Source organism: Acartia tonsa, chromosome 14 (genome assembly GCF_053477335.1).
Source record: "Acartia tonsa isolate MP-2025a chromosome 14, ASM5347733v1, whole genome shotgun sequence".
Classification (NCBI taxonomy): domain Eukaryota; kingdom Metazoa; phylum Arthropoda; class Copepoda; order Calanoida; family Acartiidae; genus Acartia; species Acartia tonsa.
The window spans coordinates 915,073-942,806 of record NC_137273.1 but is presented as its reverse complement, the minus strand read 5'-3'; the positions used below and the strand labels follow the sequence as shown (position 1 = coordinate 942,806).

Here is a 27,734-nt window from a genome sequence, read left to right as displayed (position 1 = left end):
AAGGAAGGGAGGGGACATTGGACTGTAATTCATACTGGTATCCAAAGTTTTAGCGTCTCGTTCACATATATGTTAAACCCAAAAATTTTGAGTACTTTTGCTAAATTTTGATTGGTTGATTCAAAATATCAGTGTTTAAACTTTTTAACCAATATTTTTAATCTCCAGAAGGAGTAATTTGTTTTTATGCTTTTCTATAATTAGAGTCGGTCCGTCCGTACGTCCGTCCGTCCGTTACAGTTAGATCTTTTCGTTAATTTAAACAGGTTAGAATTGTCCCATTGATTTCAAACTTTGCACATTGCTGATTCCTATAATCGTTACTGGAAAGTCCATACGTCCATTTAAAACAAGCTGATTTTTTACTTATTTGACAACAAATTTTTTAATGTTAAAATTATCCTATTCATCTGATTTTTTGAATACTGATTCCTTTTACAACAAGGTATAGTGTTATGAGCGAACCATCTCTATAATCAAGTCCTAAAAACGTCAGTATGTTTTTAAACAGTAACATGTATTTTATTAGCTTTGCAACAAATTTACTTACAGTTTGGTATAGACATATGCATTAATATTCAGTTTATTCAGTTATGACACTCTACACGTGTTAATGTTCGTTTGTCCTTCCATATCAGAGCTTCACTTTTATGGATGTTGTCATCCTTTTCTCTATCACCCTTCTCATCTTACCCCCTTCTGTATATGAAAAATTATTAGTTGAAAAGTTTGGACACTACAAAACTGGAACCAACCAATCAAAATTCAATAAAAGTACCCAAAGTTATTTAAACTATAAATCTCTATATATTCATCTCTCATTCTCTCTCTCTCTCTCTCTCTCTCTCTCTCTCTCTCTCTCTCTCTCTCTCTCTCTCTCTCTCTCTCTCTCTCTCTCTCTTCTTCTCTCTCTTTCTCTCAGTTTCTCTCTCTCTTTTACATGATTACTATATAGAGGAACTAGCGGCTTCGCCCCTAAGAGGTTTGATAAAACGAAATTTTCGTATTTTAGATTTAAAATAAGAATGTAAAAAAAAATTTCTATGGGGGGAGGGAAACTTTTTTTTTCGGGTGGTGAATTTTTCATTTTTTAGGGGGGTTGGGGGTGTCTCATCCCCCAAGAAAATAGTTATAAACCTTCCCCGGACCTATGAGAAGCTACCCTGTAAAGGAAAACCCGATCGGTTCAGCGGTTAGCGAGATCCAAACTACAAACAAACAGACAGACATCGTTCTACTTTGTATTATAGATATCAATAAAGGTTTCAAATAGATAGGACAATTCTAAATCAAATATCACTATAGATGAAGATAACCTAATTATAGAAAAGCTTTGCTTAGACAAAAACATAACTTGATTTAATCTTATTTCACACAAAAAGATACTTTTGTCAAATATATAGATTTTAAATTCAAATAGATTTTTTGAAAAATAATTTATTTATCGTTGATTGTAGATACTGAAAAACTCTTCAAAACAAACCTAAATTGAAATTACAAATTAGTTGATTACATTTTTGATAAGAATAAGGGGGAATGACTTGGCCTAAAATAATATAACTGGCACAATAAGAACCTTTAGACAAAGTCTGGAAATTAAAATGGTTGGTTGGCTATAATAATTGGTATTTTAATGCCTTGGGACCTACTCTTATAAACAGCTCTACGCAGATATAAAAATGTATAATTATAAGATTAAAACCAGTTTTGTTAGACCTGATATGCCGAAGGCTCACAAAACTTTTTAATATTATGATTGTACATTTCAATATTTGTAGAAAACTGGATATAACACGAGGCTATACATATTTTTTCAGAATGGCTGAGAACCGGTTCTAATCCAGAGGATATTAATCGGTTTTGAAGCCATACTGGAGTAGTTATTTATCGCATCGTATTATAGACAGCTTTCCGCGGATAGCAAGGCAGATAACTGGTTCTAATCCAGCGGATATTAATCGGATTGTTACCTGGCTGTCGCCATCTAAATCTGCCTCTGCTACCATATCATTCAACTCCTGAACAAGGACAAGCTATTTCTCACATTATAGACAGCTTTCCGCGGATGTTAAAATTAAAGATCATAAGATTTGTTAACCCAGAGGGGCCGAAAGCCCGGGATAACAAGTGTAATTAACAGTCCAATGTCCCCAAACCTCCATATGTTTCGTATAATCTTGTTTTGTCTGTCAACTAATCCAATTGAAATCTGTTATTTATCGCATTGTATTATAGACAGCTTTCCGCGGATATCAAAATGAAAAATTATAAGAAAATATTTGTTAGTCCCAAGGGGCCGTAGGCCCGGGCTATCAAAACAGATATCAATTACATGCTTTTTATTTTAATATTTGTTAAAGAAAGTCTGTAATACGACGTTATACATAATTTTTCAGTATGGCCGAGAACCGGTTTTAATCCAGCGGATATAATGTGTTTACCTCGGCTGTAAAGAAAACATCCAGCTTCTCCATGACAAATTTTATCTCAGATGTTGATACAAATCCATTTCCATCCTAGTAAACATGTTTGTTTGTCTGTCTGTTTGTTTGTTGTTTTATCTCTTTGTTTGTCTGTTTGTTTGTTTGATTGTTTGTCTGTTTGTTTGTCTGTTTGTTTGTCTGTTTGTTTGTCTGTTTGTTTGTCTGTTTGTTTGTCTGTTTGTTTGTCTGTTTGTTTTTCTGTTTGTTTGTCTGTTTGTTTGTCTGTTTGTTTGTCTGTTTGTTTGTCTGTTTGTTTGTCTGTTTGTTTGTCTGTTTGTTTGTCTGTTTGTTTGTCTGTTTGTTTGTCTGTTTGTTTGTCTGTTTGTTTGTCTGTTTGTTTGTCTGTTTGTTTGTCTGTTTGTTTGTCTGTTTGTTTGTCTGTTTGTTTGTCTGTTTGTTTGTCTGTTTTGTTTGTCTGTTTGTTTGTCTGTTTGTTTGTCTGTTTGTTTGTCTGTTTGTTTGTCTGTTTGTTTGTCTGTATGTATGTATGTAAGTCCTTTTGTATGTCTGTCAGTCAGTTTTTTGAAAACTGAATGTCTGTATAATTATATGCATAACTGTCTGTCTGTCTGTCAAATTTTTAAAAACTGAATGTCTGTATATATGCATAACTGTCTGTCTGTCTGTCAAATTTTTGAAAACTGAATGTCTGTATATATGCATAACTGTCTGTCTGTCTGGCAAATTTTTGAAAACTGAATGTCTGTATATATGCATAACTGTCTGTCTGTCTGTCAAATTTTTGAAAACTGAATGTCTGTATATATGCATAACTGTCTGTCTGTCTGTCAAATTTTTGAAAACTGAATGTCTGTATATATGCATAACTGTCTGTCTGTCAGCATGTTTGCTTGTCAGTCAGCTTGTATGTATTTGTGTATTTCTGTCAGAAAACTGTATGTCTGTCATTCTGTGAATCTGTCTGTATGAATGTATCTCTATCTGTCTGTCTGTGAGACTGTATGTCTGTCTGTCAGTATGTTTGTCTGTTTTTATGTATGTATGTCTATCTCTCCGACTTTCTCTAGGTTTGTCTGTCTATATATATGTCTGTCTGTATGTCTATTTTTCTGTCTGTTGTTCTATATCCAAAATATTCTAATAAAAAATACAATTAATATGCACTACATTTATTTCTTCATGCAATTAAAACATAAAAATGCTTTTAATATTTAATGCTTTTTTAAAATTTAAACATTTAATTATTTAACAAACCCAATATTTTCACTAAAAACTATTTTCTTGTTATTATTAGAAATATTTCCATTCCAGTATGGCATTGAAACCGATTAATATCCGCTGGATTAGAACAGGTTCTAAGCTATACTTAAAATATGTATAGCATCGTATTACAGACAGTTTTCCCCTAATATTAAATGAAAAATCATAATATTATTACCAGTTTTGTTAGCCCGGGCATTTGGCCCTTCGGGGCTAACAACATTAATATAATCTTATAATTTTTCATTTCAATATCCGCGAAAAGCTGTCTATAATACGATACTATAAATAACTATTAACTCACCTTCCAATTGAAGTTTGATGGCTGATATCTGTATAATTATATAGTAGCAAAGCTACTATAGAAACATTTTTGTTGGTTTGCTGCTATCTTGTTTGTCGGTAATACACATTTTTATAATCCGTAGAAAATTGTAAAGTGTAAGGAAAGGAAATTAGCCAGGGATCTTAAGGGATAAGACAATGGACGCTAAATTTATATACATCCGGAATGACGATAAACAAGATTACTTCTTCCGTAGATTAAGATAATTGGTTGAAACGTGTGGACAGTAATAATTTTATATACCCAATTATAAATTGTAAAATATACCATATTGATGAATATTATCAGTTGAAAAGATTTGACACTACTAGCTAATCAAAATAAGTAAAAGTACTCAAGGTTTTTAATCCAACAAATGAGATAATGTGGTTTTAAAACTTTGGGTACCATTGGAATTTACAGTGTAACAAGTGGAAATACCTAGGGATCTTAAGGGATAAGACAATGGACGACCAATTTTTTGGACTGGCCCAATTATTATGATAGTCAAATAACCCCCTCTATTGATGGATATTATTGGTTGAAAAGTTTTGACACTACTAGCATGAAACCAACAAATAGAAATAAAGTAAAAGTACCCAAAGTTTTTACAAGATAATGTGGTTATAAAACTTTGGGTACCATTGGAATTAACAGTCCATTCCATCCCTGAAACTGCTTTTAGATATTTTAATAATTTTCGATAATGGAAAAACGAATTTAATTATCAGAACTTTTATTTGTCTATTTTCATAATTGTTTACAATATTGTTATATTTGTATACTAGCTGCTACGCTTTTGGGTGTTTATTTTCTAGGGACGATTTCTCTTGGGAGGGTGGTGGTACCCTCCCCAAAATGGTCACAAACCATCGCAGGACCTATGAAAAGCTACACTACACAAGGAGAACCATATCGGTTCAGTGGTTAGCGAGATTCTGTTAATTTAAGACTGGTTGTAGATACTGTAGAATTCATCAAAGTTGACCTGAAATTTTAAATTTTACCAATCTACTTTTTTTAGTAGCGAAGTTACTCTATAATTCTCTTTGTCCGTAACGCTATTGGGATAAATGAGATTTTCTAAGCTGCTATTCAAGATTGACAGCTATTTTTTTTAAATATAATTATAAATTAAGCAAGAAATATTCTTGATGAAAGGTTTTGTGATTTTATCTTAAATATTTTTTTTTATTCTTTTACTCTTTGTATTGTCAGTATTCCCATTCATGATTTTTTGTGTGCTTAACTACTTATGGATGTTGTCATCCTTGTTTTAGCTTTTTTTTACCCAAGTTTTCTTTAGGGATAAGCAAGCAATATTTGATTTTTAAAAATTTTTAAATAACTTTTATAAATTACAAAAAAATGAATGCTTAGTGTCCTGTCGCCAGCATTTGATATTTAAAAAGGCTTGACAGCTGCCATCCAGCTGCTAAAAAGCCGCCAATTTTTATAGATAAATATGATTAAGCCGTTGAAAAGCTGCCATTTTATCGACTTATTATAAACTAGCAGTTTCGTCCCAAGCATCTAGGAGCTCTGTATTCGAAGGGATCTGGAAGGGCAGAAAAATAGATAGATAGTAATAAAAAACTTAATGATAATATTAAACAGCCTAAAACAATTCCAGGAACTTTAAGAAGCTTCACTGTAAAAGAGAACCATATCGGTTCAGAAGATTGCGATATCCTTCGCTACAGACAAAAAAGCTTACTTCTTCAGAAGCTTCAGAGTAGGGTTTAGTTGGTTGTTTTATCTAAAAGTCAATTTTTATAAGCAGCCAAAAAACGGCAAAATGGCAGCTGACGGACAGCTGGCTGGCAGCAGGCAAGCCTTGATAAAAAACCTGGCTGTCGCCGTCTAAATCTGCCTCTCCCACCATATCAACAAGCTCCTGAAATTAGTGGTTGAAACGTTTGGACACTCAGCTTTATGAAATTACATCAGGGATCTAAAGGGATAAGACAATGGTCGATAAACTGACAATGTACAATACATCCCCAATGATTTTACACAAAAATTTCCCTTCTGTACATTAATATTAAAGGTTGAAACTTTGGACATTCAACTTTATGGACCAAAATTCAATATAAGTCCTCCTAAGTTGTTAAGCCAACAAATAAGAAAACTTTTGTATATAACTTTGGGGACTAGTGTTATAAACAGCCCAATGTCCTCTCCCTTCCCTATCGTCCATCTTTTAATCTATAGTAAACATTATACTGCTAAGATTTTTGTAAAAAAAATAGTTTGTCTGTCCGTAATATTTACTTATGGATAATCTGTTGGTCGGACATACAGTCATGCCACAAAAATGCATAGAAAAGAATTGATGTGAAAGGTTGCGTGATTTTTTTAATCTGCTTTTATTCTTGGCCATAGTGTGCGTACTCTTTTCATATGTCTAGGCCTAGCTTTCTAATAATCAATTCTATTAAAATGAGGACAAAAATCACGAAACCTTGTGGGTAAGGTTGGGGTTTAACTTGTTTTTTCTTGTTGCTGAAGAGGGGTGGGTGAGAAGAGGAGGAGAAGGGGAAGGGGGTTGTGGGGAAATTTTCCTTTAGAATTGTTTGTCAGATTATCATTCCCTAATCCCTGCATATGTCTTTCTATTACTATTTATTTCAACATTTTGATTGCACTTTCTCTGTCTGAACATTTAAACTGTACTTGGCAATGAGTTGCACCCAGAGATCTTAAGGTATAAGACTATGGCCAATAAATTGACATACATCCCCAATGATGATATACATACAAAATGTGCTTCCAGTGCTTCTGTATTTGTTACGTGTGTATAAAACTTTGGGAACATGTATAATTTACAATCCAATGTCCCTTCCCTTCCTTTGGTGACTTTTCTGCTTCTTACAGGAAAGGAAAGACATTGGACTGTAATTTCACTGGTACCCAAACTCAAAAACTTTGGGTACTTCTTACCTCATCTGAGAAGAAGACATCCAGTTTCTCCATGACATATTTGATCTCTGACGTGGATACAAATCCGTTACCATCCTGTTTTTTTTTGTCAACAACTAGCTGTGGTCACAAATCAAATAATAACCCCCCCCCTCACCCACCCCCATCCCATATATGAAAATCTAAAGGTTGGGGGAAAAGGTGTTTGCCTCTCTAACTTGGAAACCCAGCATTTTAACACATTAAAAAAAAATACAGAAGAATCCGTTTTCATCATTATTTTTTGTTAGTAGCTGTGGTCTCAAATTAAGTAATAACCCCTCCTCCCATCAACCCTTCACACGTCCAATACAAAATCTTAAAATACATTAGGTTACCTCCCTCAAACCTTGAAACCACTTTTTTACAACCATTATAATTTTAAAAAATAGAAACCCTCTTAAACCTTTAAAAGCCCTCTAAAAATATTGAAGATTTTCCCCCTGAAAACTTTAAATTCCCTTATTTTACCCTCAAAAATAGGTTACCCCCCTTAAAATCTTGAAACTCCTCCTTACCCCACCCCACAAAAACATTTTTATACCCAAGGAATTTTTATTTGTGACCAAGCTTTTTATATTAAATTACATTTAGTTTTATAATCTAAAAAAAAATTAGAAAGGTTTACAGAAAAATCTAAACAAGCGGCTGCACCCTAAGCATTAAAGTAGCATAAATCCAACTCAAGAATTAAATTCTAAGTAAAATAGCTTAAAACCATACCCTGACATATGTGAATCTTTCCTGTAATGCAGAAATTATTGGGTTCAGTGGTTAGCGAGATCTTAATTATCAAACAAAAAACCTCATTACTTTATATTATAGGATTAATTTAGATTTGATTATAAATGACAATTAATTTTAATTAGAATTACAAAAATAACACTAAAAAAACACATGCAAATTAAAAAATAATTTTCCAGTATGGCTTCGAAACCTATCTAAATCCGCCGGATTAGAACCGGTAATAAGCCATAATGAAAAATCATATATCGTATCGTATTAGTGACAATTGTCTACGAATAATAAAATACAAATTATAAAATCAATACCACTTTTGTTAACCAGGGCCTTCTGGTCTAACAAACTTGGTTTAAACTTATAATTTTTAATTTTAATATTTGTAGATAATTGTCTGTAATACGATACAATAATTAAAATACTCTTAAATGCTTTTCTAACGTTAAACTACAATTTAAAACATTTAGAAATTATGAAATGCTGTATTAAAGTTAAATTAAAAATATTTGGTTTATTTTTATCCCATTAGAGGAATAGCTTCAGAAATAGCAAGAATAATTGGTTGAAAAGTTTAGACAGTCTATGATTTTTAAGGTTAGATTCAAACCAATGATTTTACATGCGAAATTGTTTTTATCAGACTTTTTTAATGGTGCTATTTTTGGAGCCAGGGTAATTTTAAGCCCTTTTTAAAATTTTGCCCCATTAAATTTCGTTGCTTTCCTTCAAATTGCTTTGCGTGCATTGGCACCCCCCCCTGCCATCCTATTTTTGGAAGAAATTAAAAATAAGGGAGGGTTTTTATTCCTATTCGTAAATATTTTCCTAAACCCTGCAGGAAGCCTTAACTGAAGACGAAGAAAGTTACTCAATGTGACGTCATAAAAATGAGGGATTATCCATCTCTTTTTCAGGGGTTTTCTTTCCCACTCCTCCTCTCCTCGTCCCTCATTTTTTAGACTTTAGAATTTTTTTGAGGGACTTTCTTCGCCTTAACCCCTCCTCTAATTTTCAATTTATTTTGAATAATCAAGGGGGGGGGGGGTCTGTTCTCGGCTAGGTTCAAAAACACGAAAAATCTGCAAGGCAATTAAAAAAGAAAAGAAAAATGAGTAAAAAGGGAGAAGTAGCTTGTGAAAAATTGCGTAAAGTCAAACGTGATTATTAGGTCTAACTTTTCTTAATATTGAGAAAACGCATAGTATAATTAAACAGATATTTAATAACAGTTGTACTTAATAATCGCTTTCTTTACAGGAAGCTTACTCACAGTTTTGCGCAATATTGCACTGCACAAGCTAATTCTCCCTTTTCTATAGTTTACCTTGTCAAACACTCTAAACATCTGCGATAGAAAAAAAAGTTGTTTAGCTTTTTACAACATGGCTTTAAAACCGATTAATATCTGCTGGATTAGAACCGGTACTGAGCCTTACTGAAAAATCGTGTATTTTATCGTATTAAAGACATTTTTTACTTCGAATAAAAAGCTTTAGTGGAACGAAGGGCCATTTCGGTACATCGGTTTTGAACCTAGTAAAAGTGTCTGACTCTGATTATGACGTAAAAAAATTAGCTAATGAGAGGCTAGTATACACTGTAATTGACCAATGGTAAAATTTATATTGGCCTCTCATTGGTTGATTTTTTTGACGTCATAATCAGAGTCAGACACTATTACTAGGTTCGCGGTTTTTAAATCTAAAGATAAACACAGACGGTGATACAGACATCCTGTTACTTTTATATAAGGATGATTAATAAGGAAATCTGCTCTTTGAACTTAAGTAAAACCATCAATCAATTATTCCAAAAGCTTGGAGAGTGGCTTTGCTCTGGGAAAGAATCATCCTATCGGTGCTTGCACACAAAGTACCTAGTTGAGCAATGATAATACTCCTTCATCCCTCTTATTTTTAAATATTTTAAAATTAGGGGGAAGGGGGATAGTTTTTCATTTGAATGTTTATTACTTTATGTTATGATAGGTTAAATTTAGAACTGTGTAGCCATAATCCAGCTTTAGTTTAGAATATGGAGATGGAGGGTTTCAGTGCTCAACAGTAACTTTGTGTGAAAGCACCATCCTATTTATTATATAATTAAGGGGGTGGGGGTTTTGATTGCTCAACTACTACTTTGATTGAAAGAACCGCCCTATTTAGTTTTTAAAAAAGGAGTTAGGGTCATTGCCAAGAGTCACTGTGAAAGAATCGTCCTACCTGTTTGATATCATCCAAAGTTTCTTTTTGCTTCTCCACCCTGGCCATAGCTACACAAAACTCCTAAAAGAAGAATCTGATTGATTTTTGCTGGATTGGAACCAGTTCTTAGCCATGCAGAAAATTCATGTATTGAACATATTAAAGACAATTTTCCATAAAAACTATATGAATATCAAAGAATTAATGCCTGTTCTATTGTTATGGGCATTCAAGTGTACAAAGTCTTCCATCGTAAAATTGAAAGAAAGTGTTTATAAATACCCAACCTAACCTAACCTAACCTGACTTAAAAGTAATATACAAACAAGAATAACACTATCTCCCCCTTCTTTTCAATTCATTTTAAAATAAGGTGGGAGGGGGGAGTCTGTGCTTTAATAGGCACTTTGAGAGAAACAGCACTTGGATTTAAGAACTCTACTAAACCCGATCAAAACCCCTCCAAGGGGCCCTAACCCTGTGAGGTTAACCTGTACCCAACCGGACATAAAGTAATAAACAAACAAATAAAAACTATCCCCTTTCTTTTATTTCAAATTCATTTCAATATAAAGGAGAGGGTGTGTCTCTTCTTACCTTGCTACCCCAGTACCCAATATAACATAGCCTAACCTAACTTAAAGTAATAAACAAACAAATGAAAACTACCCCGTACCAATAAATTTTCAATTCATTTAAAATTAGGATTGGGGGTTGATTATACAACTTTGAAAAAACAACCATTGAATATAAGATCTCTAAAATAGGTGTCCTTACCAGAAAATCCATGGACCCGCTGCCATCCTTATCAGATTCCTCAATCATATCCTCTAACTCCTTCTTGCTATGATTCCAACCCATATGTTTTATTCTCCGAAGGTTCTTACCTTGCGGTGTTAACTAAACTTTCATTTTACTAGAATTGTTGGTCAGACAAGCCTTCCCTAGCCCTGATTATATATAAGATCTCTAGAACAGGTATCCTTACCAGGAAGTCCATGGACCCGCTGCCATCCTTATCAGATTCCTCAATCATATCCTCTATCTCTTCCTCACTGGGATTCCAACCTGACAAATACTAACATTTGGTTCTAGTCCCATAAGTTTTCTTATTCGCGTTGGCTTAACAACTTTGGGGACTTTTATTGAATTTTGATTGGTGGGTTTATTAAGTTAAGTGTCTAATGTATTAACCACTAATTGTAATCTACAGAAGGGTTAATTTTGTTTGGGGATAGATTTACATCAATGTATCGGCCATTGACTTATCCCTGACATTAACCCTTAACAGGGGGGTTCATTTTATGTGTGTTAAAGATAGAAGGCTATATAGTTTGATATGTAATTGCTTGGATGTTGTGTAGTGAACAGACCTGAATTATAGGATAGCAACGCTCCACTCCAATTTGTGTTCCTTGTTAAAATGTGTAACATCAGAAAATTATGTTGGGTGATTCAAACATGCATAAAATAACGGTTAAACCTATCTGTTACCAACAGAAAAAAGGAGAAAATTTTCTAATGGAAGGTTGAGTGATTTTTTTAGTTTAAAAGTTAATCTTTTCTATTATGTATGTTGTCATCCTTGTATTTTTACCCAATGTTCGTAAGGGATAAGACAATGGACAATAAATTGATGCATTTTCCCTTGTGTAGAACTAGTTTGAACTACCTAATTAAGCATCAAAAGTTTTTAAATCCAAAGAATGAGAGTACACATCTTTAATACTTTGGGTACCAGTATAGTTTACAGTCCAATGTCCCCTCCCTCCCTGGATTCTTACCTAAAGATCTCATGACTGCTGGCAACTCCTTGGTAGATATAGTACCATCTCCATCCTAGCATACAGCAAAACAATAGAGATAACAAAGAGACATATTGTCTAAATCAGCCAATTTGAGAATAGTGACGCTACATCCTAGACCTGTCATTGGTTCAAACATTTTACATATTGTCTAAATCAGCCAATAAGAGAATAGTGACATTACATCCCAGACCTGTCATTGGTTCAAACATTTTACATATTGTCTAAATCAGCCAATAGGAGAATAGTGAAAATACATCCCAGACCTGTCATTGGTTCAAACATTTTACATATTGTCCAAATCAGCCAATAAGAGAATAGTGACATTACATCCCAGACCTGTCATTGGTTCAAACATTTTACATATTGTCTAAATCAGCCAATAGGAGAATAGTGACGGTACATCCCAGACCTGTCATTGGTTCAAACATTTTACATATTGTCTAAATCATCCAATAAGAGTATAGTGACGGTACATCCCAGACCTGTCATTGGTTCAAACATTTTACATATTGTCTAAATCAGCCAATAAGAGTATAGTGACGGTACATCCCAGACCTGTCATTGGTTTAAACAATATACAGATTAGAGTATGCAAGGGATTAATTTTGATAATAAGCGCATTGGGCAAGAGTGTAGAGGTACCTTCTCTAAAATATTCTAAAACCTTCCTGGACCTGTAAAAACTTGCACTGTAAAGGAGAACCATATTGGTCCAGCGGTTAGCTAAATCCATTTGCTACAGATAGACATCCTATTACTTTTATATAAGCATTATGTAAAACAATCTGATAGAATGTTTGAGGCTTGTTGAACAATTCTATCAGCTGAATAAAGTTAAAAATGTATAACCTTATCAAACATAGAAAACATGGCTTTGAATTGATTAATCTGCTCTTGGGAAATCTCTCCCAAAACTCTAAAAATAAAAAGGGATTATTAGTATTTAGTAATCAGCTTTCCTGGATATCTTTAATACAAAGTAACTTGATGTTTGTTCGTCTGTCTGTCCGTCCCTTAAGATCTCGGTAACCACTGAATCGATTGGATTCTACTCTTCAGGGAATATACCTACTAGTCCTATTTTGGTTTTAGGCTATTTTCTTGTGGAATAGGACGCCCACAACCCCCCTAAAAACAAAAAAATACCCCCCCATTTTTTTGTATATGGGGAACTTAGTTCACATAAAACTATGGGCAGCACCAGTAGTACTTAATTTTTTAATTTTTTTTAACTACCTCATGGGGCAAAGCCCCTAGAGGCTAAGGGCGAAGCCGCTAGTAGAGAATATAATAAAATATACGAAAGCACTGGCTATGAAAAATTGGTTTTAATATTAAGATTGTACATTTTATAATCGTAGAAAACTGGATATAATACGATGCTATACACAATTTTTCAGTATACCGGAAAACCGGTTCGAATCCACCGGATTCGAATGAATACGAGAATAGTTATTTCTCGTATCGTATTATAAACGGCTTTCCGCGGATATAGAATGTACAATTATAAGATTAAAACTAGTTTTTTAGCCCCGTGGTGCCGAAGGCACCGGCTAAAAAAACTAGTTTTAATCTTATGATTGTACATTTCTATATTCGTAGGAAACTGGATATAATACGATGCTAGACATAGTTTTTTCGTATTCATGAGAACCGGTTCCTATCCACCGGATTCAAATGAATACGAGAAAATAATTTACTAATGCCAAAAGTTAAGATAATAAGTTTACATTTTGGAGCAAAGCTACTCTATAAGTTATCTTGTCTTTAAGTCATTCAGTTCTTCAGTCAGTCCGTAACACAATGAGAGTTTAAATTTTTATATCTGCGGAAAAACTATAATACGATGCTATAAATAACTATTCAGCCTTTAATCTACATATATATAAACATTTGAATCATGGAAAGAAAACGAAGTAACTGGTTTCGTCGTATTTTCACAGTAGCTTTTGATAGGTTATTGTAAGTTAGGTAAATGTGAATGTTTGGCCCGCAGGGTTATGAAATTGGCCCCACAGTGTTAGAGCTCCCCGCAGGGGCTAGAAATAGGAGAAAAGCTACTGTGAAAATACGACGAAACCCGCTACTTCGTTTTCTTTTCATGATTTTCATTTTTTATTCCCTCCTTTCATTCTGTTCTATTTATATATTGAACATTACATAAAACCCATAAAACTTATAAAAGTAATACGATGTAAATCCAGGGACCTAAAGGGATAAGACAATGGCTGATAAATTGATGTTTATCCCTAATGATGAAACACAAAATTACCCCATCTGTAATTGTATATCAAAATTAGTGGTTGAAACGATTGAACACTCAATTAATGAACCAATGAATCAAAATTCAGTAAAAGCTCCAATGTTGTTAAGCCAACGAATGAGAAAACGTTGTTGTAAAACTTTGGGGACCAGTGAAATAAACAGTCCATTGTCCCCTCTCTTTCTGATGTTTATCTGTCCGTCTGTGTATACCAAAGAATATTGCTAACCGCTGAATCAATATGGTTCTCCTTAAAAGTGAAGCTTCTCAGGGAAGGTATATTTCTATCACCGCCAAGAGAAATGGGCCCTAGAAAACATGACCTAACACCCCCCCCCCCCACTGCACCCCCCCCCCCTCAACCTTAAGTGCCTCTAAAAAAATATTTGTAAAAAGCATGGCGGTATTGTGCGCGCGTTTTTGTATGCTGTGCATTTTCTGTCATTGGTTCTTGCATATTTCGTTTAGGCCTTTTAATTCTGGTTCTAATGATAAACGTACACTGATTTTGGTGCCAGCCTGTTGGCAGCTAGCAGCATTTAATGTTATTTTGTCAGATTAATGACCTTGAAGTTCTTTGGAGGTTTTCAGGCATAATTTGTTGAAAACTTTTAAATATTTTTTTCTTGTAAAAGAAACTCCCAAAGCCATGATAAGGAAAATAAGATATTATTTATTAATTTATGACAATGGTAAGTGGGTTAAATTAAGCAATACGTTTGTTCCAATAAAAACACACTGTAGTAATAAACCTTCCTAGGACTCTGAGAAGTTATCCATATCGGTTCAGAGCGGTTAGCGAGATCGTAAGGTACACACACAGATAGACAGACAGACACACAAACATCCTGTTACTATATCATTCTTGTCTGATTGTTATTTGTATTTCCCCAACAGTTTCCTGACAGTCCAAATAAAAGAATATTTGTTCCTTTGTTAGGAAAAGGGAATTTATACCAGGGATCTAAAGGGATAAGACAATGGCCGTTAAATTGATGTACGTTCAAAATGATGATACACAAAATCACCTATTCTGTAGATTTAAATTAGTGGTTGAAACTTTTGAACACGCAACTTAATCAATCAACCAATCAGAATTAAATAAAGGCCTCAAAGTTGTTAAGCCAACGAATAGGAAAACGTTGTTACAGGTCTTTAGGGACCTGTGTAATAAATATCCCATTGTCCCCTCTCTCTCTCTCTGGAATTTAAACAAATGAATGTTTTAAGGAGCAAAGCTCTTAAATAACTCTTTTTGTTTGTCGGTTAATATGTAAGATAGATGACTCATTTTCATATTCAATAAAAAAGGAAATTAAAAAATAAATCATATATGCAAAATCTAACTATCTATTCATAAAAAGAATTTTAAAAAAACATGTACTAAACTTCATAACGACAAATTTTTGGTTTATTTTTTTCTTTCATTATATTTTATGAATTCTAGATCAACCTTTTTACAGAGCTTTACTGCAATTTTGCAACAAATGCATAAAATGCAAGAAAGTATACAATCAAACTTTTTTTTCATTATTTTTAACGAAGTTTATAGTGCCTAATAAAAATGACGTTATACAATACAATTGACCAATTTAAGGCCAGTATACATTGTAATTGACCAATGGTAAAATGTATACTGGCCTATCATTGGTCATTTGTATTGTATGACGTCATTCTTTATTAGGCTCAATGAGCTGCTTCATTATTTTTGTGTTTTACTCTTGCTTTCAAAATAACTGGACAAAGTGTCTCAAAAATCAGCCAGGTGACGTCATAAAAATGAGGAATAATCCATCTCTGTTTTAGGGGTTTTCTTTCCCACTTCTCCTTTCATCTCCCTCATTTTTATGACGTCACATGGCTGATTTTTGAGACACTTTGTCCAGTTACCTTTCAAACATTTTTTCTGCATTTGAAATTAGATCATATTATTAATTTATTCTACGCAGCTTTTTATAATTAGTGTCTGTAGGTATGTACGTACGTCACGGTTAGCTATTTTCGTTGATTTAATCATGTTAAAGTTGTCCTGTCATTTTCAAACAGTTAGGTACGTCTTAGAAAGTGCAGCAACTCTATAATCGTTACCAGAAAGTCCTTACGTCCATTTACAACATGCTGATTTTTTACTTTATTTACTACAATGTTTGTATGTTAAAATTATTCTATTCATCTGATTCCAATTAAGAGAACGAAAAAAATGTAAGTATGTCTTAAAACAATATTATGTATTTCAAATTTACTTACAATTTTGTTTATACTTAAACATTTATTTCCTGATTATTCAGTTTTGACATTCTACAAGTGTTAAATGTTCATTTGTCCTTTCGTTTCATAGCTTCGCTTATAAGAATTTTGTCGTTTTTGTTTTTTTCGCGACCAATAATTATAAAAATTGGTATTTTTATATTTAGGTCAGGTTTTGGTTTACTCCGAGAGTGAGGGGAAATTGGACTGTCATTTTTAATAACAAATCCTCAATTTTTTTGCTCTAACGTTTGGTGTTTTATTATAAACTAGCGGGTGCATCCCTAGCATCTAAGGGGATCTGTATCCAAAGGAGTAGGTAAATAGCCTTAAACCATCCCAAGGATTAAATCTAAAATGGAAATAGCATAAAACCATCCCGTGATCTATGTAAAGTTTCCCTATAAAGAAGAACTAAACCAATAAAATGTTTATTGAAATCTTAAGCTTTAGACAAAAGAGACCTGAGATCTTTAAATCATTTCAATGGTGCGCAAAATCGGAGTGCGCCGAATTTCAGCTAATCACAGCGCGGTCTTTCGTAAAATGCTGTGTTCTCATTGGTGGAAAGTTGGCTCACACCGATTTGGCGCACCATTGAAATGATTCAAAGATCCAGCTCTGCGTACTTTTAATAATAGGAATCTTGATTGGTTGGTTCAAACTCATAGAATATGAGCGGTTGTTCCATTTTCGTCCTTTTTCAAGTGTCTCAAAAAATCAGCTATGTAACGTCATAAAAATGAGGGTTGAGAGGAGAAGTGGGAAATAATAGCCCTAAAAAAAGAGATGGATAATCACCCATTTTTATGACGTCACATTGCTGAGTTTTTTAGACACTTTGTAAAGCTTCAAGGTTGCTGTTACTGATTCCAAAATAGTTAATAACATAATAAAGCTTCCCCAGATCTATGAGAAGCTACCCTATAAATGAGAACCATATCAGTTTATCAGTTATCGAGTGCACATACAACGATAGACAGACAAACATCCTGTTACTTTTATCTAAGGAATGACAAATTGCCTACTATGGGAAGCTTCTTTGTAAAAGAGAACCCTATCGGTTCAACGGTTGATGAAACAACAGTATAGAAACACAAACAACTTTGATAGCTATGATGAAAAATGAAATGAAATCATGAAATAGCAAATAGAATCAGGAATCTAAAGGGATAACACTACTGATTTAAACACATCCCCAATGATAATAAACAAAATCACCCCTTGCATTGATTAAAATTATTGGTTGAAAAGATTATACACTTTTTTTAACAACTTTTTTCAATTTATTAAAAGTGTACCCAAAGTTTTTTGAGTAAGAAAACGGTGTTATTAAACTTTGGGTACTAGTGTAATATACAGTCCAATGTCCCATGGATCTAAAGGTATAATACAATTGCCGATAAATTGATGTACATCCCCAATGATAATGCACAAAATTATCCCTTAGTTGTTAAAATGTTTGAACAATAAACTTAATAAACCAACCAATGAAAAGTCCACAAAGTGTTTCAGCCATCGAATAAGAAAAAGTAATTATAAAACTTTGGGGACTAGTGTAATTTACAGTCCAATGTCCAATTCCTCCCTGATAAAGAATGCAATGTTTATTTCTAGGTATAGCAACAAAGCTAAAATCAAAGTATATAAAACAAATATTATAAAATGTTTAAGCGATAAACAAATTTTCTCTTATTCATTCGAATCCGGTGGATAGGAACCGGTTCTCATCCATACGAAAAAACTATGTCTAGCATCGTATCATATCCAGCTTTCTACAAATATATAAATGTACAATCATAAGATTAAAACTAGTTTTTTTAGCCGGTGCCTTCGGCACCTCGGGGCTAAAAAAACTAGTTTTAATGTCATAATTGTACTTTCTAAATCCGCGGAAAGCCGTTTATAATACGATGCGAGAAATAACTATTAATTATCCCTATAATTTTTTATTTAACACTTATGGAGGGAGGAGACAAAGGACTGTAAATTCTACTAGTCCCCAAAGTTTTATAAACCTGCCAATTTATTCGTTGGATATAAAACATTTGATACTTTTATTATTATTATATCAAATTAGAAGAGTCCTCCAATTAAACGGGTTATTTTGTTCATAATCATTGGGGTTGTACATTCATAAAGGGAGGGGGAAGGAAAACCTTTAATTTCCATTTTTTATCTTAAAAGAAAAACTCAAAAAAAAAAATTTTGAGAGGTATATTTTTTCAAGGGGCGATTTTTCTTAGGAGGGTAGAGGTATTCTCCTCCAAACCTTCCCGGGACATACAAGGAGCTTTACTGTAAAGGAGAACCATATCGGTCCAAAGGTTATCGAGATCATAAGCTACAGAAATACTTTAATCAAACGCTTTATTAAAGTCAAGGAAACACAAAATTTTAATTTTACAAACAATTTCTATACTTTTCTAAATAAACTTTTGCTTCATGTTTTATTTTTTAACTTGAAGGGAATACTTGTTTTTAGTGTCGTTATAATACAGTAAATTTAATTGTTTTGCCAAATGTTAAAAAGCAAAGGTTTTATATAATTAAGGTCGGTCCGTCTTTCCGTAACGGTTAGCTCGTTTAGTTAATTTAGATTTAGAACCTCATAAAGGAAAAAGAAAAATATTGAGGCGAAGTTTTTTATATTTCCTTAACCTATGTATAGAAGCATTATACTTAAAAGAGAACCATATCAGTTCAGCGGTTAATGAGATCCTTCACAACAGACGACCCACAGAGAGATAGAAAAATATCCTTTCACATTTATCTAAGGATTTACAAAGTGGCTAATATGAAAAGCTTTACTATAAAGGTGAACCATATCGGTTCAGCGGTTAATGAGAACCTTAACAACAGACAACCAGGATTGCTATAGCGGTTACTATCGGGGAGGGAGGGAACATTGTGCTATTTATTACACTAGTCCGCAAAGCTTTTTAGATAACGTTTTCTCATTCGTTGGTTTTGGAGACTGTTATGAATTTTGATTGGTTGGCTCAAGCAGTTGAAAGTCCATTTGTTTCAACCAATAATTGTAATCTACAAAATGGGTAATTTTGTTATGTCATCATAAGGGATGTACATTAATCTATCGGCCATTGTCTTATTCCTTTAGATACCTGGGTCACTATACTTAAAATAATCACGTAAAATTTAAGCTTTTCTGATTGAACACTTTTTGTTATTGTACTAATGTAGAATATCTATTATCTATTTTTTTTTTCAACAATACCAACTGTTACTTACTTTTACTTTTTGGTAAACAAACTACTCCATACATTACCTTGTCTGTCTGTCCGTCCGTCAGTCCAAAACGCTATGGGGGAAATGTGATTTTCTCGGCTTCTATTTAAGATAGCAAAACTTTTTTGTGAAGATGGTCTATGCGTTTCTTGTTTATAGATAGATAGATAGATAGATAGATAGATAGATAGATAGATAGATGGATAGATAGATGGATAGATAGATGGATAGATAGATGGATAGATAGATAGATAGATAGATAGATAGATAGATAGATAGATACTCACTCTTTCATCATTAGTCTATTGGTACAAGGCTCGCATGGTTCTCGGCAAACTTTACATGGTGGTCCGCGGATAACTGGAAAAAATATACATTGAAAACCAGGGATCTAAAGGGATAAGATAATGGCTGATAAATTGATGCATATCTCTAATGATGAAAAAAAATTACCCCGTCTGTAGATAATAATCATTGGTTGAAATGTTTAGACACTCAGCTTAATAAACCAACCAATGAAAATTTAATAAAATTTATTTAGCCAACAAATAAGAAAACGTTATTATAAAACTTTGGGGACTAGTGTAATAACAAGCCCAATGTCCCCTCCCTCCCTGATTGAAAACATTTTTCTTGAAACGAAGATTTTCTATAATTAGGATCAGTACGTCCGTCCATCCGTCCGTACTTCGTAATTATTTCTTATCGTTAATGTAGACATATTAGAATTGTCCTAACGTTATCAAACTTGGCATGAAGATTCCTGTATCAGTAAGGTATGATTTGTAAAGTGTATATTGATTTTGCAACAAATTTATATTCTTATTATTAAATTCTGACACTCTACAAGTGTTTATGTTCGTTTGTCCTTCCGTCTGATTATAGAGATTCGCTTTTATGGATGTTTTCATCCTTGTTTACCAATCATTCTGTAAATCCACATTCTATGACCTATAAGAATCTTCACTGTAAAGGAGAACCATATTGGTCCAGCGGTAGGCAAAAGGTACAGACAGACACACACACACACACATCCTATTACTTTAATATTAGGATTTTTTTATTTTTAAAACTTACTTTTCTTCTTAGCAACCTTCATATTGTCTTAATTTAGTTTTCTGAAAATAATTTTTAAAAATGGATATAAGATATACGTGGATATATTGACAGGGGAAAATTTGTCGTCAATTTAGGTTGCTAATATTGACCTTATTTCTTGGTCTATTCGTTTATCCAGTAGAATCAATCTCCCATGGAAAAGGTTAAATCCCAAATAATTTTTTTTATACTTTTTGTATGCAAAACTAAAATTGAAAGTAAAATGTCGACTTACTGCTCCATCATTTTCTCAATGGCCCCTAGAGGCTTCTAGGGGGTTGCCCGCTATAGTTATCAACAAAGAACAACAAATTTTTCAATTCATTAATTAATAATTTTTATCCAAAAAAGTAATTTTCTTTCCCTCATATTGCAATTTACCAATTTATCCAGGGATCTAAGGAATAAGACAAAGGCCAATAATTAATGTACATCCCCAATAATGATACACAAAATTATTCCTTCTATAGATTATAATTAGTGGTTGAAACGTTTGAACACTCAACTAAACGAACCAACCAATCAAAATTCAATGAAATCCCCAAAGATGTTCAGACAACGAATAAGAAAACGTTATTATAAAACCTTGGGGACTAGTGTAATAAACAGTCCATTGTCCCCTCTCTTTCTGTATTTACCATAGTACAAAATAATAATAAAAATTCCCTTAATAAACAAGGATGACAACATCTTGAATTAAAATATTGTATCTTGCTGTCCTAGGAATCAATGTTCCAAAAATTAAATGAATAGGATAATTGCAGTATACAAAAAGCTGTTGTAAAACAAAGTTAAAAATAAGCATGTTTTTAAATGGAGTTCATAATATTTTGAAATCGTACCATACTGTTACAGGAATCATCATACAAAGTTTGAAGTCAATAGGACAATTGTAACATTCCTATATTAACGAAAAGAGATATATCCTACGTTCGTACGGACGGAAGTACAGGTCCTTATTATAGAAATGCTTCCCTCTTAAAAATGCAATTTTCTAGAATTACTCCTAATAGAGTAACACAATAATTTAATTTTGGCATACTTTTTGTAAGTTTTTAATGAAACAAGGATGACAACATCCATAAAAGCGAACCTCTGAAACGGTATGACAGACGAACATTTGTAGAGTTTCAGAACTGAATATGACAACTATAAATATAAAAGTTTAGACAAAAATAAACGTAAATTTGTTGCAAAACTTCTTTAATACAGAATACTGTTTGAGGACATACTTACATTTATAAGACTTGATTATAGAGAATCTTTGCTTATATTATTGTAACTTATTGTAATAGTAATGTTTCAGGTACGGCTTTGAAAACTGATTAGAACCGGTTCTTGGACATACTGAAAAACATGTATCGTATCGTATTGTAGACAATTTTCTATGAATAATGAAATAAAAATCATAATGTTTCGTTAACGCTGCCCTTCGGCCACTCGGGTCTAACAAAACTGGTTTTAATCTTATAATTGTACATTTTATATCCGCGGAAAGCTGTTTATAATACGATGCGAGAAACTACTATTACAGTATGGTTTCGAAACCAATTAGAACCGGTTCTTAGCCATACTGAAAAATCATGTATCGTATTGTAGACAATTTTCTATGCATAATAAAATAAAAAACATAAGTATAACAAAACTGGTTTTAATCTCATGATTTTTCATTTTTTCTATCCGCAGAAAGCTGTCTATAATACGATGCGATAAATAACTATTAGAAGCCTTAACAAAAATCTTGCCCCAAAAATAGTTAAACACAGAATACTTATTAAGGACATACATACATTTTAATACATGATTAAAGGGATGCTTCGCTTATAACATTATACCTAACCATCATAGGAATCAATTTTCCAAAAATCAAATTTCGTGCAAAGATTTATATAGAGCTGCTATGCTTTCTAAATTGTGCCCAACAATTTCAGGAATTATCATGCAAAGTTTGAAAATCTGAAGACAATTCTAACATGGTTAATTTATCGATATGAGCTAAGTTACAAACGGACAGAAAGGCGCTGTTTTTACAAAGTTATTATACTTATCATATTCCCTGTTTAAAAGTGCTTTAGTCTTTTCAGGGAGGGAGGGGTCAATGGACTGTAATTTATACTGGTACCCAAAGTTTTACGAACATTCCTTGACTTCCAGACTGTTGGTTCTTAATTCTTGTTTAGCTGTCCAAACTTTTCAACTAATACTTTTGTTCTACAGAAGGGGTGAATTTTGTTTATCATCGTAGGGGTTGTTTAATGTAAATCAATTTATCTTCCATTGTCTTATCCCTTACGATCCCTGAATCTAATTAATTGCCTTTTTAACAAACCACAGCCTAGTAACAATGGATGTAGAATATACATGGATATTATCACAGGGGGGAAAATATCGTCAATTTAGAGCTAATTCACTTGTCATTAATTGGTCAAGTTAGTTAACCATTAACGGTCGGGGGGGGGGGGGGGTGTTGAACGCCCCCCCCCCCCTCCAGTTTTTTCTATAACAATTTCTGTGTGGGAAAGATAGAGGGCTATAAATGAGTGACTTTTTAAATATGGGTATGACACATAACTGAGAGTTAGAATTTTTTTAATATCTCCATCCTGACTTAAACAAAGCATTTTATCTAACTAAAATACTAAAATATCCTCTAGTAGTAAACCCTTATACAAAATATAGGTGTTCAAGTCTATTTTAGGTTCCAGGTATGATCCTGCAGGTACTGCATTTTTCCCGCCGATCGCCGACTGGCAGCTGCCAAGTACAGCTGCGGCCGCCAAAATTTATTTTTTGAGATTTCTATTATAAAATTTACATAAAGATAAACAAAGAATTAGATTAGATCTTTATTGGTTGGTACACGATAGCAGAGTCTAAACTACTGAAAGGGTGATTTTGTTTATATTAATCTATATACCATTGTCTTATCCCTTTAGATCCCTGAACTATTAACCACTAAACAGTGATTATGTTAAAAACTTTGCAACATTTGTTTGTTTTTTTGTAGCACAGCTATTCTACATTTCACTTTGTCTGTCCGTCTGTCTTTCTGTCCGTAACGCCAAGGGAGAAATGTGGTGATATTGTGAAGAAAGAGAATTTAGTATACAATTAACTTTGACAAATCCCAAATTGTGTCAAAAATGATCCATGTGACGTCATAAAATGAGGGATTAGCCATCGCTTTGTTAGGTGTTTTCTTCTCCTTTCATCTCCCTTATTTTTATGACGTCACATGGATAATTTTTTAAACACAATTTCTGGGGCTTTGTCCTAACTTTGTCTGTTTGTCTGTCTGTCATGCAACAAAAGATATCTATAATACAAAGTAGAACGATGTCGGTCTGTTTGTTTGTCTGACTGTTTGTTTGTAGCAAAGGATCTCGCTAACCGCTGAACCGATCGGGTTCTCCTTTACAGGGTAGCTTCTCATAGGTCCCGGGAAGGTTCATAACTATTTTCTTGGGGGGTGGGACACCCCTAACCCCCCCCCCCAAAAAAAAAAAAAAATTAAAAATTACCTCCCCCTCAAAAAAAATATTTTTTAAAAAAATTTTCTTTAAAATCTAAAACACGAAAAATTAGTTTGGTAAAATCTCTTTGGACACAGCCCCTAGAGGCTAGGGGCGAAGCCGCTAGTTTCAATATATTTTATCAAATTGTTTGTTAATTTCTTCTATCTTCTATTATTATGCCTTTCAGTATCTTAATTGCCTTTCTTTATTATAACCACTAAACATTTACAAATTTTTGTGCTTCGCTACTTATGGATGTTGTCATTTTTACATATGTTTAAGGTGTTTTTATCTCATTATTGCTGCGCTGCAGTGAGGGAGGTGACATTGGACTGTAAATTACATTGGTACCCAAAGTTTTGCTAAAATAGTTTCTCATTTTTTTACTTAAAAACTTTGAGTACTTATATCATATCTTGAATTGTTAGTTCAGACTAAAAGTGTTTAATCTTTTCAACCAATAAGTTCAATCTACAAAAGAGCTTTTTTATCCCTGGGTTTTTACATCAATTTATCGTCCATTGTCTTATCCCCTAAGATTCGTGGCTACCTATGGACATAATTATCTTTGTTTAATGGACGATAAAATTATGTTTAACAAAATTACCCCTTTTGTACATTGTACAATTCTAGTTTGGAACCAACCAGTAAAAATACAATAAAAATACCCAAGGTTAGCGAATAAGATAATGTGGTTATAAAACTTTGGATACCAGTGTAATTTACAGTCTAATGTCCCCCACTCCCTAACGACGAAAAATTGGTGTACATCATCAATGAAGTTTAACAAAACTACCCCCTCTGCAGATTAAAATCATTGGTTGAAAAGTTTGGACACTGAACGTTTGGAATCAACCTATCAAAATACCCAAGGTTAACAAATTAGATAACGTGGTTAGAATACTTTGGGTACCAGTGTAACTAACAGTCCAATGTCCCCTCCCTCCCTTCCTAAAGTTTAACTGTTACTGAAATGATTTCAGGTGAACTACTGGTGAAATATATTTCACATCCAGGGATATTAAGGGATAAGACAATGGATAATAAATTTATACACATCCCCAATAAGATATACAATATAACCCCTTCTGTAGATCGAAATTATTGGTAAAAAAATCTGGAACCAACCAATCAAAATTCAATAAAAGTACCCAAAAGGTAACAAATAAGATAACGTGGTTATAATACTTTGGGTACCAATGAAAATTACACAGTCCAATGTCCCCTCCCTCCCTGAATGCAAACCAAGTAACACGAAAACAGAGCTGGTGTTCCTACATTAATTCTGAATTTAAAAAGCAAGGAATATTAGTATTACATCCATTAGTAGCTATGAGAAACGGATTTATTATTACTTGGTTTTTAAAGTAATTAAATTTTACTGTTCTCTAATAAAGTGAACTTTGTAGCGGGCTTAAATAACCTTCTTTCTATTGTTTGTCCTAACCTTTCAACAAATACAGAAGGGTAATTTTGTGTATCATCATTAAGGATGTACATCAATTTATCGGCCATTGTCTTATCCCTTTATAAGTTTATATCCCTGCTAACCCTTTGATTGCACGACCTTTTTAATGGACATTAAAACTGTACAAGTTAATATGTTGTAACTATTAATTGACAAAAATAATTAGGCTTCAAATTAGAACCATAATGGTTCAGTGGTATTTCATTCCATATTGATAGACACACACACACACACACACACACACACAACCCATACACACATCCTGTTACTTTAGGATGGTAATTTTTTTGTAAAATGTAGAAACACCAATAAATCATGAGGGAACAATGAAAATAGTCCTCGACCAGGGATCTAAAGGGATAAGACAATGGCCGATAAATTGATGTACATCCCCAATGATGACACACAAAATTACCCTTTCTGTAGATTACAATTAGTGGTTGGAACGTTTGGACACTCAACCTAATGAACCAGCCAATCAAATTTCATTAAAAGTCCCCAAATTGTTAAGCAAACGAATAAGAAAACGTTATTATAAATCTTTAGGGACTAGTATAATATCCAGCCCATTGTCCCCCCTCTCTCTCTCTGATCCTCGGCTTTTTATTCATTTTGCTTTATAATAGAATTATTATTACTTGGATGTAGCACCAGATTTTCATGTACTCTGATAAAGTGATACTATTAGCTTGCTATACCCCCCATCCACCCCCCTCTAATGGATGAACGAACTGACCAATAACTAAGGTCCATATTAGCGAGCTAGATTGTCGACAAATTTTCCACGTATATTCTATAATTATATCCTTTTGATTTACAGCTAGGGCGAAAACAAGGATGACAACATTCATACGTAGCGAAGCACAATAAACCAAGAATTGTATTTACAAAAGATAAACTCGAAAAGAGAGGGAAAAAAGAAAAAAATAGATTATTTAGGACTAGCAGCTACGCCCCTAGAGGCCTCTAGTGGCACTTTGAATGTTTTTTTTATTTAAAATATCTAATTACAGAAATAATTGGTTTATGTTTCGTTCAAGTCTCTTTTTCGGGAGGGGTAATTTTTTTTTAGGGGTGATTTCTCCTGAGAGGGTGGTGGTACCCTCCCCCAAAATAGTTATAAACCTTCCCGGGACTTATGAGAAGCTACCCTGTTAAGGAGAACCCGATAGGTTCAGCGGTAAACGAGATCCTTCGGTACAAACACACAAACACACAGACATCCTGTTACTTTAGTATAAGGATGTACGTACATTAATATATCGGCCATTGTCTGATAAGCACATAGAAAATTATAATTTCAATATTTTAAAATCAATTAGCATAAAAGGTCCTTGATATAGAGCCTTTCTGTAATTGCATAACACAATAAAATAAACAAATGACGCTTCTTTTTAAGTAACATTTAATGTTTTTATTTCTGTAGTTCAAGCCAAAATCTAAAGGGTTCACAAAAATCCTAAAATATCTAAACAGTAGTATGTAATTTTATTAAAGTGTCGTTTAAAATGTGTTATAAAAGTTATTCCCCTTTCATGTAAACATTCTTAAATATAAACAAACTAGCGGCTATGCCCCTAGAAGCCTCTAGGGGGCACTTAAGGTAGGAGGGGGAAAAGTCTACCTCATACCATTTTCAATTTGAGTTTCAAAAAAGTAAAAAATATTTTTTTTGGTGGGAGGGGGGTAAAGACACCCTCCCCAAAAATAGTTTAAAATCTTCCCAGGACCTATAATAAGCTTCACTGTAAAGGAGAACAATATCGGTTCAGCGGTAAGCGATATCCTTCGGGACAGACAAAAAAACGCTTACTACTTTATATAATAGGATAACGATCTATTCCATATTTTTTGGTGCTTTCTTTTCTTTCTTCTTTTCAACAGTAGCGAGAAAATGAAATTCTGTAATAGTCCCCAAAGTTGTTTAACCAACTAATAAGAATCTTTGGGAACTAATGTTGTAAATAGCCCATTGTCCCCTTCCTTCCTTGAAGCATATAGTTATTAATTAAAGGGGGAACATAAACCTTATCCCAGTTCAACATTGAACGCGGCATTTTCGGCACTACTGCGCTCTAATAGCAGATAATGTAAACATTGAAGTTTTTATCTATAAAAATGACGAAAAGTGAAAAATTATCATTATTATCA

At 33.3% G+C, this 27,734-nt stretch overlaps 1 protein-coding gene across 2 annotated transcripts; it reads right to left on the bottom strand.

The window, feature by feature from the left end:
• Nucleotides 1-1,350: 1,350 nt before the first annotated feature.
• LOC145305595 (neo-calmodulin-like) lies at nt 1,351-20,622 on the bottom strand. 2 transcript variants are annotated; one of them, XM_080147284.1, is made up of 10 exons: nt 20,580-20,622; nt 19,790-19,862; nt 12,593-12,659; nt 11,720-11,774; nt 10,924-11,003; nt 9,954-10,016; nt 9,056-9,076; nt 2,442-2,516; nt 1,971-2,018; nt 1,351-1,483 (listed from the first exon to the last, which is right to left on the bottom strand). In XM_080147284.1, the coding sequence occupies exons 1-10, from the start codon at nt 20,599-20,601 to the stop codon at nt 1,442-1,444; spliced, it is 546 nt and encodes a 181-aa protein (XP_080003410.1). In that variant the 5' UTR covers nt 20,602-20,622; the 3' UTR covers nt 1,351-1,441. The 2 variants fall into 2 exon arrangements, with proteins under 2 accessions (XP_080003410.1, XP_080003409.1); XM_080147283.1 differs by lacking the exons at nt 1,351-1,483; nt 1,971-2,018; nt 2,442-2,516 and adding exons at nt 4,841-5,017; nt 5,879-5,926; nt 6,973-7,047.
• Between the last annotated feature and the right edge of the window lie 7,112 nt (nt 20,623-27,734).